This window comes from Loa loa (assembly GCF_000183805.2).
Source record: "Loa loa unplaced genomic scaffold supercont3.2, whole genome shotgun sequence".
Classification (NCBI taxonomy): domain Eukaryota; kingdom Metazoa; phylum Nematoda; class Chromadorea; order Rhabditida; family Onchocercidae; genus Loa; species Loa loa.
In genome coordinates, this window is record NW_018108182.1 from 372,218 (window position 1) to 390,859 (window position 18,642).

The following is an 18,642-nucleotide window of genomic DNA, read 5'->3' on the forward strand; positions in this document are numbered from 1 at the left end:
CAATCAGCTTAATGATGTCATTTAGTAGAGGACAGCAATATTGTCTCTATCTCATAAATGACCAGAAATTTAATCATTCTTTTTTTTATTATGCAAAGGGAAATTGAAATTGTAGTATTATCTCAATGTTTGTGATAAAATACCATTTACCAAACTCTTTCATTGTTATCTTCAACAATGAAATAATTGCTAGTTATAGTGTTGTTGGAGGAGATACTATAGTGATAATGATAATGTGATAATGTAATAATGACATTTACTATTTCCAATAGCTTAGCAAATATTTCATCGAATCTAGAGAAAAGTTTAGGATTTAATTAAATTTTAAATGAAGTAATTGAAAGGATAATGAATCCTCTCTATTCTTATACTTGTTCAAAGATCATTTAGCAAAGATTTTCTGATTTTTTTTCTTGCTTATGATTGCTTTCATTTTCCAATTAATTTTTAGGAGAGAATTGAAAAAGAAGTCAATCGTACTGTAATAGCTCTTACTCATCATTTTCCTTCTTTTTTTTTATACATTTTTATTGCTATTTAAATCTATTAAAGTATGTATTGTATAAACCATTTCATACTTCCTACCTTATCTATATCTTTTACTCATGAACGATCACTTCTGAACCTCAGATTTCATTATTCCTAAGTGCTTTGATGTCAAAGGTCAAACAGTGCATTTAATTTATTAAACTTAGGAAAAATAACTTTGCTACCAAAATGGAAAAATTTCCTTTTTTAAGGAGTATTCGAAAAGAATTTGTTCCATTCAAAGATTATGTTTTTCTTCTTTTCATTAAAATGAAAAGCATCTCTTACATTTATAATTGATTGACCGATATTACGACAATTGCCGATACTATGACAATAGCTGATATTATCAAGCTAGCCGATACTACGACAATAGCTAATACTACCAACATACCCGATACTACGATATCTGTTTTTGTTTCTGAACAAAAGGCCATGATTGATAGAGCTATGGGGAAAAAATTAGGAGCCAAAATATTGAAGTCGATTTGGCTGAATAGACGCCAGGCATCACAGCTTATAGTCTAAACAAAGCGAAAATTCAGCAACACAGATCTCTTCTGTATATCATGTTGTATAGCATTATTAATGGTTTACTTTACCTTTATTACTCAGATATACCTATGATAAGAATCGTTTTCGGTGGTTCTCCTTTGAGAAATCTTTTGAGAGCTCCTGAATATCCCTCTGAAATGTTCTCTTTTCAAAACAATCCGAATTTCTTCCGTTTACCTTCTTATAGAATAGATTTGGATTCAGAAATCGCTATATATTGCTAATTAAAATGTTCTCTTTAATTATTCCATCCATCGTTCATTTATTAAAATTTATATATATATAAATAAGGCTGTTTTCAATCAATTGTATCCAAAATTATTACTTATTATCTGTTCTTTTCATATTGCATTAATTTTTTCCAGTAAACTTTCAGAATTTTACTCAAAAATCAGATAAACTTTGATCGGTTGAAGTTAAATTTAATTTACTTTATTTCATTTGAAATTGTTTACAAAGTATTTTTTTTGAAATCATAAAGAAAGTTATTTCATATCATCGAGGTGTTGTTTAGCAGACAAAATTACGCCTAAACTTTACCTTTGACCTCTCTTTCAGAGTTCATGCAATGATAGTGACTTTCCATATTTCATTTTTCAAACATTAAAACTTTCCTTTCATCGCCTGCGAGATGAACAGAGCCATTTTCATTGAGCGGATTTAGTTGTTAATAGGAAATTGAAGTGAAACTGATACAATTCGATAATTTTTCACTGTTCATTGGAAGTACGGTCAGTATAATATAAAGCAGGATGACAGGAAGATTGTTGGTAGGATGTAGAAAAGAAAACAGAGGTACCGGACACAGGTATCCCGAACTTTGTCACTTTTCACTCCTTTATTATGTTTATTATTCTAATACTCAGAGGAGAATAATAATGATACCTTGGTGATTCATAAAATGTGCAACAATTTGTTAATTCAAGCTAGAATAAGCTACATTTCCGCAAGATTCCTTCATTGGGGTTTAAGGCGCAAATTTACGATTCACGAGATTCACTTGATTCTATTGGATACTAGCGCAAATTGTTGTTGTAGCAGTGTAATCGTAGTTAGTGATATCAGCCTAAACTGAAAGTTTCACAATTTTTTGATTAAACAAACCTTAACTTGTTTGAAATATTTGAGACAAATGTTGATCAGATTTCAACAAGCCAATATTATTGCGAAAGTTGTACAGACTTCAAATTATTGCTTAGTAAACTATTTTCTTTTGTAAACATCTCTGGGGAGTTGTAAATGAGGGATCACTTTGGAAGACTAAATGAATCCTGTTTTCCAAATGTTTTTCAATTCTAATGACTGATTGAATTGCTAAATGACAATAGAAACGTTCGGCTTTCTTAATCTGTAAACTTTGTAAAAAAAGTAAATGCTCGAAAGTTTAAACAATTTGCTAGTAAAGTACTGGAATTTTGGAAAATTCCAGAATGTCTGGAAAATTTTGATGATTTCGGAGCAAACGTAACTTACCCATTCAGCATTCATATCTCATTATTAAAATCAAAATTTTGCGGAGTTGTAGCAGACACAAAGCGCTCCGTCATTCATGTTAATCTGTTATTTTAGTATTTTTGAATGCTAATTAATCACCTTCGTTTAACTTCTGTTACAGTTGTTTGTTGTAACTTCCGATCGCCATACATTATGCGTTTATGTCTATACTTTGATAATATTCAAATTGCGATAAACTATTTGGACATTATTTCACTTCAATTTATCCATTCATTTATTTACATTATTATTCTTTGATTTGCTCATTGAATTATACAATTCTTTTTTTTTTTTAATCAACCTGGCGCAAATATAACACCCTTTACTCCATTACTATTGTTACCGTACTCGATCATAATTTGGTAACGAATGACATTAACTTTTCACAAGGCTGAAAAGATTCAATAAGATAAGGCGGAATTGTAGCATTGAAAGTTATTTCCAAATGAAATACTTTTGATGTTAAATGAATGAAATTGTTGAAAAAAGTAAATAGAGGAAATTCATTTTTCCATAGAAAATTACGATTTTTGTCTTTTTCAACATTCAGTTTTCCGTATGTAAGTAATCATTTATGATTTTACGACTAACCTTGCTTGATTAATTATCAAAGTTTGTCCTTTTTTTACCTGTCACGTGTTCACATTGAAACCATCAAATTAAATATCTTAAACAATAAGTATCGTTTGTTACATTTCTTTAAATTCTTCAAAATTTATTTTCAAAAATGCAACAAAAAATGAAAAATAAATAAATAAAAAATTTTGTTTGAAGAATTTCCATCTCTCATTTTCCGCTCATTCTTGTTGCGCCTACATTTCATTGTCATTTAATGACAATTTAGTGTCAAATATCAAAAAGTTAAATTATAATTTTAAAATGATTGATGTTGAATTTGTTCCGGCAAAATCCGGATTTTTCCCAATTCGATTACTTATGAATATTTGAAAATTTTGAAGTTTTGATATAGTCTGCCTAATAGTTACAATCAATTTTTTTTCTTATCACTTCATGCTTATACTTTGACTCGTCAAATAATGTAACAAACGCTTCCGGCTAAGTTATTAATTTTTGATAATTAATTCATAATTAGCTTATAGATCGTTAAGAATGAGTAAGAATTAGATAAATCATCTGATAATTGTGGAAGCGTATTTATCATCCTAGAATTGGTGTATTTTCAAAGATCAACAATAGCCAAGGATTCAAAACGATCCATAATATTAGCTACCAGAGCCATCCTTTGCTCCAATCTAGCATATCAGGTCATTTTATATCACCATATCAGGTCATTGATAATTATTTTATCAAATGTGATATTTGTTATCATTGTTGGAATTACATATAAAATCTTTTTTTAGTGCAACAAAGTCCTACAAATGTTTCACAAATATATTTCACATTCATTATCATTAATAATTCGTTTTTTAAGAACATATGGAACTTTTATCGTCTTATCCATGCCACCTTTCATTTTGACCTTATATCATATCATATCATATCATATCATATATCATATCATAAAATGATTCCTTAAAGTATTGCTCAATTCATTTTTCAATAAATAATGCAAATGTCATGTCGTCCTTCCCATCGACTTAGTCTCTTTCTTTATATGTCACAAATAGTTTAACCGGAAGTGGCAAAAAAAATAGTTCCTGTCAGTGTTTTCGTTCCACTATCAGTTCCATTATCTGCCTTCAGTTATTCTCATTCACATTGATGACTAAACATTATTTACAATTCCTCAGCAGTAGCATTAGCAAAAACGTCATCACATTTAGCTATCCTCAATACCATTTTGCAGTCACAACATAAACATAGACCTAAACAAACCCCAACAAGCTTAGATCAAAATTAACTTACTCATTCTGGCTGTACTGATGCAAATACACACATACATACAACACACACAGACACAGACACACACACATACACATACACGCATATACACACATACACACAAACACACATACAACATACACATATACAAACACATACATACATACACATAAACACAAACATAATAGATACAAATGAAACAGGATGTAAACAAGCCACCGCGGTTTCTTCAACCGAACAGCCCGAAAACTCATAAATGAACCATTGTCAATCAAAGCTGTCCTTCCAGCGAAGGATGGATGTGTTCCTCCTGTCTTTCATGTTTACGTGAATAAATGTTCATCATCACGTTAGTGTCGTTCGTTGGTAAATATATGTAAGATGGTGCACTTCAAATGGTCACTTTCTCCACGACTCTTTCAATGGAAAGACACGTGTGACACGTATAATGACATCCATTCATACGTAACGTGTACGTCACTCTTGCAATTTAACACTTATGGTGGATTTCTAACTTCTCGATCAATGCTTTGTAGAAGGAAGAATGAAGAAACCAATTCGAGTACTGGAATTATCACTTAAGAGGAAGTGCCAATAATTTTGTGGGTATTCGAAATGGGAATGAATCATGCTGATAAACCTATTATATGAATTGATGACGGAGAAAGTTACGGAGGAAATGACCATATGAATTTAGGATATCAAAAGTTTAAAAAAAAATTAAGAGATATCAGAATTGGTTTCAGAGTGGATGTATCAGGTACATTTGAAATTTAGTCTTTTAGGATTAGATGGAATATAATCACTCTCTGATATGTCTAATTGAAATCATTACTTTATCAGTTCTGTATTAATAAGTTTAGCATTTGATGGATTTTCTGACTCACTTTTTGGAACCTTTTAGAAATCGTAGAAGCACAGAAATTTCTTGCCTTTCCTATTCCGCTTATCACTCGGTCTTTTACTGATATCATCATTAGAAAGAAGTGATCATAAACAATGTGAATGAATCAACAGTTACTGCGAAGGCTACCAATTATAAACAAGAACTTGTTTAATTTAATAGAACTAGCTGAACGAACAAAGGTACCAGATCAATGTGGACATTGGTCATCATTTCATTAAACCGATTTAGAACTTAGAGCTTAATTTTCACTTTTGATTAGACGAGTGAAACAGGTAAAATAATGTGATAATCATTGGAAAGATTTTCATGAATGTATCAAACTACAAATAAATTAGGAATTATGACTGTGGCTATATGTCATGTCATAATCCTTCCTGATTGAATTAACTTGATTAAGAAAATGTCATCGATTCGAGAGGTCAACAGGTTGTGATAAACAATGTGTAAAGTATAAGTGGAAGAGGTTCAGTGAAGTATTATTTTTACTATTTTAACAAAATGAATAGAACATAATGAGAAATATTTTATTGTAAATATTTGTGAAGAAATTGATCATTTCAGGTTGAAATCATTCGAAACTTGAACCAATGAATAGATGGATAGATAAATCCTCTCCAATACTCGTTATCACCGACATCAGATTGCGTTGTATTAATGAAGGGGTAATTAGTTACAATAATTAGTAATTAGGACATTTTATTGGAGTTCGTATAAAATATCTAAACTTCATATATGCATAACATTAATTTCTGCTGTAAAATCGTTTTAGTTATTTTGTGGCTTTGAAATAATTAGAATATATATGATATGATATGATATGAATAGTAGTACAGTAATGATAACTTAAAGTTAAGTATGTTAAGTAGAAAATGTCATATGGTAAATGAAAAAAGAAAAAAGTAAGAAATGATCACTAAGAACTTGAAAAGTATTGATTCTGGAACAGATAACTTTTTAGAAGAATCAGCAGTCATATCTCTTTTTACCTAAAAATTTTTCCTGTGATTGGTTCTAATCACTCTAATGATCCGAGAAACAACAGTCCATTCCGGTGAAGAATTTTTCCTGTGATTGGTTCTAATCACTCTAATGATCCGAGAAACAACAGTCCATTCCGGTGAAGAGGTAATGGTAACTCTCGGAACATCAGTACTGAAAATAGAAACACATACGTTCTCTATATTTCATTGGTGATATGGAACAATAAAATGGAAATGAAACTATAAAACATCTGGTGATGTATGCCGAAAATGCTCGTAACTACTATGCCAACGATATGTCTGTGTTTGTGTGTGTGTACGTGTATGGTGCATATGTGTATGTATGTGTATGCTTGTGTATATGTGTGTGTATGTGTACTTATTTGTGTATGTGTATGCGTGTGTGTGTGTGTATGTGTGTGTGTGTGTATGTGTGTGTGTGTGTGTGTGTAACTATCTATGTAAATGTGTAAGTGCATATGTGTGTGTATGTGTATGTGTGTCAGTATGTGTGTGGTTCTGATAGAATTGTAATTTCGCCTTGTCACATATATTTTATTACCTTCCATTGTTTGCATTATAATGAAGAAAAAAGCTATTATCATTGAGGAATGTTTCTATCCAACTTCTTCCAGAAATAATTTACCGAACTTGTTAATGTCACTAGAAAAGATCGAACTTATCATATATGAGTAGAGAGTAATAAATGTAAATTAAAATGTAAAACTAGCTAGACATTTATTTAAGCTAGCAGTTTTTTAAATGCTTGAAAAACACAAATTAGCCAATATAATGTCACAATATTCGAATAGTAAGCTGTGATATTATGTGACATTCCTCTATTAGGCATAAATGATAAAATTGTAACAAAATAATCAATCATTTTAACATGACTAATAATTGCAATTACATCAAAATATATTGTACACTAATTATTATTCTGAAATATAGCTAAACCGGTTACCGGTTTTCAATAGTGTATTTGCCGATTCTATTTACAAATACATTCTCTTCTTTTTAAGGCATTGAACATACATCGTCATCATCATCATCATCATCGTTTACATTTCATTGGTTAAGTGATATTGAACATAAAATTGGTGATGTGAAGAGTTCGTTGTTTACAACAAATTTTTGTTAAAGATTGTTTGTTTTTTTTTTTTCTATCTGCTCTGTTCATTTCAACGATTCTTCTCAACTTCAGCAACAGCTATTTCAACAGTCCTCTCTTCCTTCCTTCCTTTTCTTTTTTTTTTTTCCACCGTAGTAATCACTCTTTTTACATCCCTCTTTTACACCTCTCTCCTCTCAAACTAAAGAACGATTCATTGTTTGAAAATACTTCACTTTTCCTTTTTTGCTGCAATGCCAAAAATAAGAAACGATTTGTTTGTATGATTGAACTGTAATGGTTATGGGGGGGAGGGGGGGGGGGCATTTTGTAGCATTATCATTAAGATAATTATTCTTATTTTTCCCTTTCCTTTCCCTTTTTTTTTTTTTTTTTTTTATTAATATTATACTTAAATAACTATTAATTATTCATCAATTTTAGATGTAAACATTTCCAATGAGATGAGAGCATACATTCATCCATAGAAAAAGGCTTTAATAATCTTTTTTCCAATTTAAAATCATGATAATGTACCGAATATGTGTAATTACATTTGGTAATCCAAATTGTACCTCATTAAGATTAAAAAATTAATTACATCGTCTTTTGGGATAGAGATTGTTATTACTTGTTATTTTTTGGTACCACCAAAAGCGCAATACATACTTTTTATTTCGTTGCAAAGGTCTAGACGGGAGAAGATCACGTGAGTTCCATTCTATCTTACACGACAAATATCTGTCCTCATTTTATTGCACTGTTCAAAAATCATTTTGTCAAGCATTTCTTATCTCCCTCCTACTAACAATTATTACCTTTATTTTTGCAATGAGTGTTTTTTTTTTAAAAATCTTGGTAATTTAAAAAAAAAGACGGAATTTACTTGCCATTGTAATATTTAATAAAATTTATGGCTTTACTTTGCAAAAATTGTGAAAAAAATTATGTTACACAAAATGATATTTTGTAACTTATCGAATTATTTACTTACTTATTGACACATTGATTTTTTAATAACCTAACTTATTCCACTTCATAAAGCGATAATAACTTGGAAATAATGGAGCAAACATATATGTAACAATTGTAATAATTATTTCAGATAAGCTAAACAAATGCTAAACATTATCAGCCAGGTAAGTTAAAACGACCAACAAGATATTAATTATTGGCAAATGATTCTCAATTATGCATAAGCATAAGTTTAATATTACTACCATTAATGATTGATTCTCTCCGATTGTCCCAGCATAAAAACATCTTTGCAATGCATTAAATAACAATGATATCGTAATACATTAAATGCATTGATATTTATAAGATAAAAAAAAAGAAGGTAAAAAGGGTCAGTCGTAACAAAATCTCATTTTTAATATTTTCAATATTTTTGCATTTCAAAACAAAACTTAACCAATTTTTCATTGATTGATGTTTCAAACTTTCTGTTTCATCGTCCTCAACGTCCCCTTTTTTTCTGTTTTCCACTCAGCTGCAACGAGAGAAAAATAAAAACGAGAAAAGGAGAGGTTATTTTTTTTAATATTTATTTCTCTTTTATCATTTGGTTGTTTTTTTTTTCAGTCAACTGAATGAATGCATAATTAATGGTATTGGAATAGTTTTTTGAGCATTCAATCAATTGTAGGAGCAGATTTCTGCATAAATTGATTGATGTTTACAAAAAAAAAAAAAAAAGAAAAAAAAACGTTGAAGTAACTGATTGTTTGCTGTTGTTGCTTAGAGGAAAAGTGGAAACAGTTTAATGTATATTTTGATTTAAAGCTTTTTCATATTTTTGCACATTCTTTGCAGCGCTTAAGTATAACCCAAAATTTGAAAATTATTTTATTTTATTTTATACTATAGTACAAAGAATGAGTAAAGTTAGCTGTTATAACTTTAAATGCACAGATATGTTTGCCAACTTGAATGAATGCTTTTTCAGCTTTTAAAAGAACTAAATCGAATGCAAAAGTGAAACCGGAAAAGGCTTATTAAAATGAAAAGTTAAAATTTAAAGTTTTTTTTTCCGTCCATCATCAGTACTGCGCATACACATTCACTCTATAACCTTCAGTCCTCTTTTTAAGATATACCCATAACAAAGTTCTAATGTACCCCCCACACTGTCCATTTGAACCAAGACTTTCCTTTTTTTGTTAAAATCTTAATAAACGGACATAAAGTTTTTAGAAAAAAAAGGATTTTTAATTGAGCCTAGCGAAAGTTCAAATTTGGATGAAATCAGAAGAAGCGTTGGTTTCCTAAAATTGTTGCATATCACATTCCTCAACTAATCTTCACAATAGTAATATGATGTGCTTCTCAAGTGATCGTTTTGAAAACCTGATCATTTTGAAAAGATTCCCAGTACTAGTTACTCGTTTCCATACAATCCACACTAACAATGACACCCAATAACCGGTCTGATTCTACTCAATTATTTTTCGCCACACTGTAAATTGCTAGTATACCAGATCTCTAATGTTTTTTTTTTTTTTTATTTACAATCATTATATAGGTAATCTACTCTAGCAACTAAATTCTTACTTTATGGGAAGTAATAGCTAGTAGATGAACAGTTATTAACATTTAAAAATGCTCAGCTTATGTAATAATCTTATCTATTGCAAAATGAGGGATTATAAATGCGCATTTCACTAGCTTATTTCACTGTTCACTTTTCACTAACGCATTTCATTATTCATTTAACTAGCCGCATTTCACTAGCGCATTTCATTATTTACTTCACTAGTCGCATTTCACATTTCACTAAATTTCAATTAAAGGTTTACAAAAGTGAATTTAATGAGATTTAAATGAGCAGAAGATGAAATTATCAAAGCGAATTAAAAAGTACAACTTGTTGACGGTATGTGGAGGATGTATCGCTTCTCCAATCATAATTTGTAATATTACTTATTATTATCTGATCCTGCTGACGATACATGGATAGAAATTCTTCAGAATAAAGTGGGAATGCGTCGATGCTGCGGGGTCAACCTACCATTTCATATGATCTTGGTTTTGGGATGATAGGTTTCAGTGATTTATCGTTAAAATCGTTCGCCGGGAATTAACTCATGTTATCGAAATATCAGAGGTGAGGTTGGGGTTAAGTAATTGCAGCTGGGGTGTACTGAGCTGATGTTTGACGCATTGAGTTTAGTAAAGAATGAGGTCATGTTGGTAAAAGATCGATAAGCAGACAAAAAAAATATTCCATACTCTTTTTTCTCTCTTCCCGTGACCAAAATTATGTCATTATCGTTGTATGTGTCGCTCTAGTTCTTGTCACATTTTTTGCGACGCTGTTAATGTTCTTACTAGGTTGTTTTTGTACTTCCCCACAATTTGGAATTCAAATCCTATGTCGAAAGGTTATCCCAGATGTTCCCATCTTTGCATTCAGCAATGTCACATACCTATACAGTGAACGACAATACCGTGCGTTGCTGCGTATGCTGTCTTGTTCTTCACATTTACCACTGTTTTTGTCGCGTCGTATACTACAAACTGTATTTTCCTTTCATCTCTTCCTTTCTGTTGGAGTTCAATTGTTAACTGTTATGGTAATTGGTAGATTACATCGTGCCGTACGTTTATTGTCTTCTTTACTCTAGCTATGTTTGCTATCTGTCATGCTCTGATTTATCCATATTTTAATTGGTTTGTGCAATACAGAATTGGGAACTGGTTTTACGAAATTGTTATTTCAGGGTTTCTCATTTCTCATTTGGAGGAGATTTTCTCTGTTACGCATATATACCTAGTACCAGAAGGTACAATATTATTCTCGATTCTGATTTTTTGGTGGTTCATTTGAAGGAGAAGCCAATAACCGCGGCATGTTTGGAAAATGGAATTCTATGCGTTCTTCCATCTGATTACAATATTTTGGATGTCAGCAGAACAAATGTTTGTACTGTTACAGAATTACTTATCTCTATTTTAAATTAGAAGAAAAATGGACAAAAAACAAAGTTCAAGTTCAGTGGACGAAGAAGCAGGCGTCCTGAAATCGGGCTACGTTACAGCTGCATTTTCACCTGTCGTAAGTGGCTTTTCTTGAAATGCTGTCATGATCTCCAGTACTCTTTCATTTAGGATTAAATTGTTTAGGGAATTCGTCACATTTATAATCATATGAATTAGAAGCTGCACCTTTAATAGACCTGAATATCCACTGCTTTCGCATTTAGAAATGGGCGTCCCGAAATCAGTTACGTTATAGCCACATTTTCACCTGCGTAAGTAAATTAGTACTAGATCCTGAGCAGAATTCCTGATTATGACTTGTCTATATTCTGTTTTTCGATTTCTGTATAACAAAAAGTAAAAATTGTTTTTATCATTCGTCTACAAGAAGACTTGATAATGTTTATTAATTTTCAGAAAACAAAAAGAATGTATTACGCAGTGTTGGGTCATCGTGCACTTGAATTACATGAAAGTGAAAAGAAATCTCAAAGAAAGAACAGACATCCACGACATCTGATTGATCTCTCCACGTGTTTCAACATTAATCGGCATGTAAGCCGAATCATTAATTTCATATGTAACTTTAGACTTATCGAAGCATTCTTCTATCATCTTAAAAGCCTATGCTTATTAATTAATCCTTTTCTTAGAAACTTCTCATTGGTGGTAAACTACAAATATTAATTTGTGTAGAAAAAGACGAAGCTATCTTTAATTTCTTTCACTTTTCTGCAAAATGAATAGTTGTGAATTTTTTTTTCAACGTGAAATTTCTGGAGTGGATTGTGTTCCTTCAATTAGTAGTTCTTTTAGTGCATATAAGTTCAAGTTTTTCCAGTGGGCCATTTTTCTAATGTCACTGTGAGTTCCCCATTGTATGTAGTTGATATTATTAGATAACGGTTCACAGTTCTCTCAAGTTAAGGAATAATATTTCTGACAGTTTTCTATTGGCTAATTGAAAAGTCGCCAGCTGTTGCTGTATTTTTTAATAGATGTTTTTTTTTTCGAGACAACAGAAACTTTTATTTGTTTTTCCAGTTTCAAAAACGAAAATCGCGAGATTTTGGGTAGTTTCAGAAATGTTACTTATTTAATTATTATTTAAAGAATTGGGGTGTGCACTCCATTGGCCTGAAAATAGAATTGAAGTGAAATCAGTTAAGCTTCGCTTCCTACCAGACCGGGTTTTATGGCGTTACGTGATATTTTGATCAACATTCATCCCTAACAACTTTCATTATATTAAATAATAAAAGTTGTTTAGGAATGGATGTTGCGATTTATTTGATTTTTATTTGATTTTTTTTTCTTTTTTTGTTTGAAAGGAATGATTTATTTGATTTTTATGTATAACCAAAGTATTTTTAAATTGCATTCCATTTTTTAAGTAGCTCAGATGCTACTTTTCACAAATATTTTGTATGGATAAATGTACCGAAACTTTGAAAGACATTACATTTATACTACAAAGTATTAAGTAACCGAGTGGGGTATTATGCGCTGTTTGACATCTCTTGCATTATCCTGCTTTAATTTCAATTTCTGTCTCCCTGGTAATTTTTTAAATTTCGTTTTCTGGGAGGATTCTTCTGATAAATTTGTACGTTCTGCATATTCTAATGGCAGAGAAGATTTACAAAAATTTCTGAAGCAGTCGATTGTTATTAATTAGTCAGAGTCAAAGACCTAGTCCTTCATTAAGTCCATATCGTCTCTTAGACTATTAAATTTTTCAATTTCTTTAAGTCAAGTTGCCTGTTAAATTAAATTATTAAATTGTCTCACGAAAAATCGTCTATTAAATTGTCGCCCATTAGATTAAATAAGTTTTTTTATCGTCCATTAAATTTTCTTTCTACAAAAATCTGCTAGAATATTTTTTACAGTTTGATGGCCGATTAAAATATTGTGTAGCAATTATGACACCTGATGAAACACTCGTTTTGCGAGCGGAAACGGATGTGTTGAGTGATGAGTGGTACGATATGTTAATGTCTGCGGTGATACCCGCCCGTGCTCTACATCTTGGACGACCCGTTCTTGCTAACGAGTTTTTTGGTAAGTCTTTACTTTTTCCCTTAGCTTTTTACTGGTAACGGTATATTTTATTTGTCATCGTTTGTGCCATTATGTTTTTATTCAACTTTGAGCTGTTCGGAAAGAACGAATTAATAATAATAAGATTATTCAGTGGCTTATGCCATGTGTCTCATTAGCCAGGAACTTGTGAATAGCTAGCTCTAACATGCAAACGATAGCATTGGGCAGAAAGTGTTGATCGTCTTGATAGTTTTATACCGGTGGAAAACTCGCAGTTCTCAAATTAAGCTGCATTTCTCAAACTGGAAAGTAAAAAAAAAATTATATAGCTGTGGTTCTTGTTATTCTTCCCAGTGGGTTGTAATCCTTCCAAAATGATTTTATTGGGGAAATGTTGTTTTAGAATGTGCTTGGGACGTAACGATGGTTGAACATCCAAAGTTCCGGAAATCAGTTAAATCTTCGGAGAAATTGGTTAATTTGTGTACAAAAGACCCATCATTACTTGGACCACATCGATTATGTTTTTATCATCACACGATTATTTTATGTCGACGAGGTATTGAGCCAGCATCTTCGGATGCCCTATCGCAGTCAGGCATTCCGCCATTCAGAGTAACCGATTTCGTCGAATTTCCTGTAAGTTTCTGAATATTATCATATTATCAATATTATCATTTATCATAATTATTCAAGTATTATATTAGAATAAGAAATATCCAGATTCTTGTTTCCGCAGGCAAAACCCAACAGAACAGTTGTTTAATTTCAGTTGAATTTTCCTGTAAAATTTATGTAAATGCGTTTTGCTTAGCACAAAAAACAACGTTGTTTTGTTGCTTCATATCAGATTATGTACCATTATTTCTGTGGTCTATCTTTGGTGAGAGTTAATGAGTTCAAGATAGTAAATTTTACTTCATTTCTATTTCGCTAAATTTTACTTCATATTCCATTTGCTCTGCATATTTCACAGAGCAGTCTACTCCGGTGTATGTAAATGCGTTTTGCTTAGCACTTTTTAATGTTTTTATTTTAGCGACAATACATGGCTAGTTTTGGTTGCCAGGAGAGATATTTTTTTATGGTGATGGGTCGCTCGTCACCGTCCGGTTCCGGCGAGCTATGGGCACTGTGTGATTGTGAGGAAGTAGCTGCCGATGTGCACAACAAGTTGAATAAAATTATCGAAGAGGAGTGTGAAAAAAAGAAAAAAATGCCGAATGGGTTATTTTATTTTTAGTTTTGGGTTTTCTTCATTTCATAAGCATATGATTTGTTTTTAAAGTTAATTACTGGATTACATTTTAATCGTTAATTTAAAGTCATCAGTGATAATAGCTACACTCATTTGATGATAATAATTTACTTTGCTGTAGCAATTATCCTTCCTACTTTTTATTTCAATAATCTATATTTAATTCTCCAAGAAATTTATGTACCTTCGGACTTGCGTTCTGTGTTTTCAAATCTCTCTATCTCTCCAGACTTAAGATTAGAGAATTCAACATGTACTGGAAGACTATTCTTCTTACTCGACAAACAGCGCTCAGGATTTTCAATTATTTGGTCGAACAGCCTGAAGCATATTATTTCTTTTTGTTATCTTTTTCAGGCCACTATTACACTTAACTTCTACGTATCATTCGCATCGCGACCGACTTCATACGCACAGTGGACTTCGAAGAACAGGGACAACAGCATCAAGGTAATTTTGTCCAACATTTCTTGTTAGAAGAAGAAAATGGATGAATGCTAGTTTGTCTCATCAAGTGACTGTTAGCGCACCATGTATTTTCTTTACAAAATAAACGTTCATGTAGGCGATTTTCAACTTTAAAGAACTAATTATTAATTTGTGAATGTAATATCTGGGAAAAACGAGTAATCTTTGAAACCGATACTCTTAGAATGAAATCACAAAGCAATGGTTTTTCCTTTTTTTATATTTTGAAAATTTATTGCTTGATTATTTTAGAAAACTGACACCTGATGAACTGTCACTGAAGGAACGACGAGCCCAATTACGTGGTTATAAATGGGCTGCAGATTCAATCCAGGAAAGAACACAGGAAGAAACATTATCGCCAAATGTTCCCTCTTTTCTGTGGTTCGATTCGACCACCGTTAGGTACACTTTATATGTTGCCAAGAAATTACGTTGACATTTATATCTAATACTCATCGGTTATTCATACTTTTGTCTGAAGTATCATTGCATTATTCATTGATTCAACTTGAGATGGAAATTCTGATCAACCTGTATATCAATACATCTGCAACAGTCTCACCTTTTTTATTTTGGATTTTGAAATTCCAGTTGTATTAGCGTCTCAGATCGATATCTCAATGATTTATATTCTGAAATTCATTTCTTCACCGAGAGTTTATTCCTTGGAGTTTTTAATGATCTACTCTTTACAGGGGGAAATGTCTGAAGAGTTCACGGTCCGAGCAGAATTCGTCAATTAAAAAAATTGATCGAACACGAAGTTTTGAGACGAAAATATCACTTCCCTCGTCATCAGCAGTTCCCCAGTCAGCTCCATTTCATACCAGTTCGATCAAGGATTGCATATTGATTTTATATAAATGTTTAATGCAGAAATGGTTTGAACAGCATAACTTCTTTACAGGACAGGAAATGAAAAAAGTAGTAGGAAATGTTTCCCAGCAGAACTGTCATTAGAAAGTTTGGAGTGGTCAAGTGTTTTTGGAAATCATTTTCCGCTTGCGTCATTATCAGCTGCAGAAGAAACTGAAGACAGGCAGGTTTTATATGTTATCTAAAAAGTAGTGCTGATAAAATGTTTATTTTACCTCTAATGAATTGTTTATCTCCAGTTCTTAACATTTCTCATGTTATTCCAATTTATACTGGAAAAAGGCAGTGTGAAGATTTTGAAACAGTGGTTCTTATTTTATTCTTTTCTGATCTGCTTGAATCTGCGTAGAAAATTGGAAGAAGCAATAGTAAATAGTGGTATTAGTAGTTGAGTAGCACAGAAAAATTTAATGAACTGAATGGCTGGCAGTAGAGAGGGTGATTAAACGCAAAAGATGGTAGAAACATGTAAATATAAATTCATAGGTTTTTATATATTTTTAATATTATCTGAATCTGTCCTCATCTTTTTGCTTTTTGAATCACTGTAACTGCTGTATGTGTGAGCATTCGCATATCTGACCTACTGAATAGTGGTTGAAGTTTTTCTTCATTATCTGTTATGTTTCAACCATGGTTATGGGCTATTTATACACTCATATTATTATTAACTATTTGCTCGAAGACATTTTTCATTCGCCAAACTTTCTGGAGGCTTTGGATTTGAAATTAAAATAAATTATAGTGGTGGCACATTACGGACCGACGCGGAGGAAGTAACAAATTCTGCTAAAACAGCTGTGGAGCGACAGATTAAAGCAAACATCGAACGAACGCATCCATCCATATCAAAGCAACAGTTTGCACCCCACTCGGATTCTCGCAAAATTATCTCGACAACCAGTGGACGCTCCGAATCTGATGATCGAGCCGATGGTACACCATGTTCAGTTGCCGGAAGCATGAGTACCAATGATGATTTCTTGCAGTCAACACCCGGCGAAAGTAATAGTTATTGATATTGTAAACGCAAAATTAAAGGAAAGTCAAGGTCATGAAAATAAATGGAAAAAAGCTGTTATAAGCTGTTGCATTTAGAAAGTTCATATATCTCATTCAAAGGCTTTATTTCTTTTTAACATTGTTAACGAAGCGGCTAATATTGTTGGGTTCCGTTTAATGAGTAATGATGATAGTTTCAAATCTTTCAAAACTCATTTCCCTATTCAATTAACTGATGGGTAGACGATGGGCTTGGTAGTTTCCCATCCGCAACAGAAAATGGGACACTTACCTTGTATAATAGAAGTCAGGTTGATCAAGTTATATAAAAGCACAGTTTTTGTTTAACAGTAAGGTAATGTATGTCTACCAACTATACATTCCCTAGAATTTTGTTAGATTTCTACCGTTTTTGATATATTTACTACTACTTTCATCTGCTTTTTCTAATTTTCTACTTATTTTCTACATTTGTTCTTGTGCTAGAGAATATGCTGCTGTCAGTTCTTGACCAGGAGATAAATAAACTTCCGATTTGATTTGAAAACTTTGTGGTTTTAATGGTCATTTCAACCATTTTTAGTGTCAAAGAATGCATCTGGAGATAATTTGGATTATGCTCCAATGGAAATGAATTCATGGTCATCAGGAAGTGCATCGCTTCTTGGTCTATCAATAGGTAATGATTATAACTTTTCATTATAATCATTAAGAAAAAGTCTTCATCATTACCAGCTGAAACGTTCCTGGCGAAATTATTTTGTCCATCAAATTAATGTATGAAATACTGTTGGAATCAAATGTTTTTTAGAATCGTAAGTTTGAGGTGAGGAGCGATGATGCAACACAAAACAGATCAAAGCGAAGTACTTGACCGAGTTTTTTTTTTTTTTTTCAGCTAAATAAGCTCCTTGTGATAAATCTTTGTATTATTTGCGTTTTCAGGAGAGCCACAATTCAATTTCGAGGAAGTACGATCTTATGTGTCGGATAGCAGTGATAGTTGCTATTCTTCAATGGCAGCAAACGGCGCACCGCGGTAAGTTTTTCATTTCGATCTTGTACTAATTTTAGTGGTTCGCTCCCTTATCCTGAAGTAAAGCCTTCATGGGACTTGCAAATATATTTTGCTTCATGAATATTTTTTTAGAACATATTCGTTTGGTGCATCACACATTGTGCATCAGCAACCGCGACATTCAGGTAGAAAACTGATGCATCCCGAACATGGTTCGCCAGCACCAGATTTCCTGTTAGTGAAGTATTATTAAATTATCACATCTCGAATCTCTTCAGTTTTTTCTCTAATTTATGGTTTCTGTTATGCGTAATTGCGTGTTTTTGTTTTAACTTCATAGTCATTTCTCATTGCAGGCGTGATAGTGGGTCTTTACCGCAAAGCGAAGATATACATCATTCGAATAAGCCGTCATCAACTTGTTCTCAAGAAGATGCCCGAAAGAGAGCTTTTTTCTTTAGGAAGCAGCAAGTCGTGGTTTCAGTATGTTAAATTTCAGATATATATATAGAGATAAAAAAAAGATATATATATATATATATATATATATATATATATATATATATATATTAT

At 31.9% G+C, this 18,642-nt stretch overlaps 2 protein-coding genes across 2 annotated transcripts in view; one reads left to right on the forward strand and one right to left on the reverse strand.

Moving 5' to 3' along the window:
- Positions 1 to 6,503: 6,503 nt before the first annotated feature.
- Positions 6,504 to 6,973, reverse strand: LOAG_01972 (hypothetical protein; the record flags this gene model as incomplete). Its single annotated transcript, XM_003137510.2, has 1 exon — positions 6,504 to 6,973. The coding sequence occupies exon 1, from the start codon at positions 6,909 to 6,911 to the stop codon at positions 6,504 to 6,506; it is 408 nt and encodes a 135-aa protein (XP_003137558.1). The 5' UTR covers positions 6,912 to 6,973.
- A 4,160-nt stretch (positions 6,974 to 11,133) lies between these two features.
- The window catches only part of LOAG_16388 (PH domain-containing protein), a gene marked incomplete at its 3' end in the record, with an annotated part of 10,354 nt that continues 2,845 nt past the window's right edge, over positions 11,134 to 18,642 (forward strand). Inside the window, exons 1-15 of the mRNA XM_020449042.1 lie at positions 11,134 to 11,474; positions 11,816 to 11,953; positions 13,291 to 13,462; positions 13,848 to 14,083; positions 14,484 to 14,671; positions 15,060 to 15,152; positions 15,423 to 15,575; positions 15,869 to 15,982; positions 16,081 to 16,216; positions 16,289 to 16,356; positions 16,795 to 17,054; positions 17,635 to 17,730; positions 17,997 to 18,090; positions 18,202 to 18,303; positions 18,426 to 18,552. Of these exons, the coding sequence (XP_020307496.1) occupies positions 11,388 to 11,474; positions 11,816 to 11,953; positions 13,291 to 13,462; positions 13,848 to 14,083; positions 14,484 to 14,671; positions 15,060 to 15,152; positions 15,423 to 15,575; positions 15,869 to 15,982; positions 16,081 to 16,216; positions 16,289 to 16,356; positions 16,795 to 17,054; positions 17,635 to 17,730; positions 17,997 to 18,090; positions 18,202 to 18,303; positions 18,426 to 18,552 (2,064 nt within the window). The 5' untranslated portion in view covers positions 11,134 to 11,387. The remainder of the gene's footprint in view (positions 11,475 to 11,815; positions 11,954 to 13,290; positions 13,463 to 13,847; positions 14,084 to 14,483; positions 14,672 to 15,059; positions 15,153 to 15,422; positions 15,576 to 15,868; positions 15,983 to 16,080; positions 16,217 to 16,288; positions 16,357 to 16,794; positions 17,055 to 17,634; positions 17,731 to 17,996; positions 18,091 to 18,201; positions 18,304 to 18,425; positions 18,553 to 18,642) is intronic.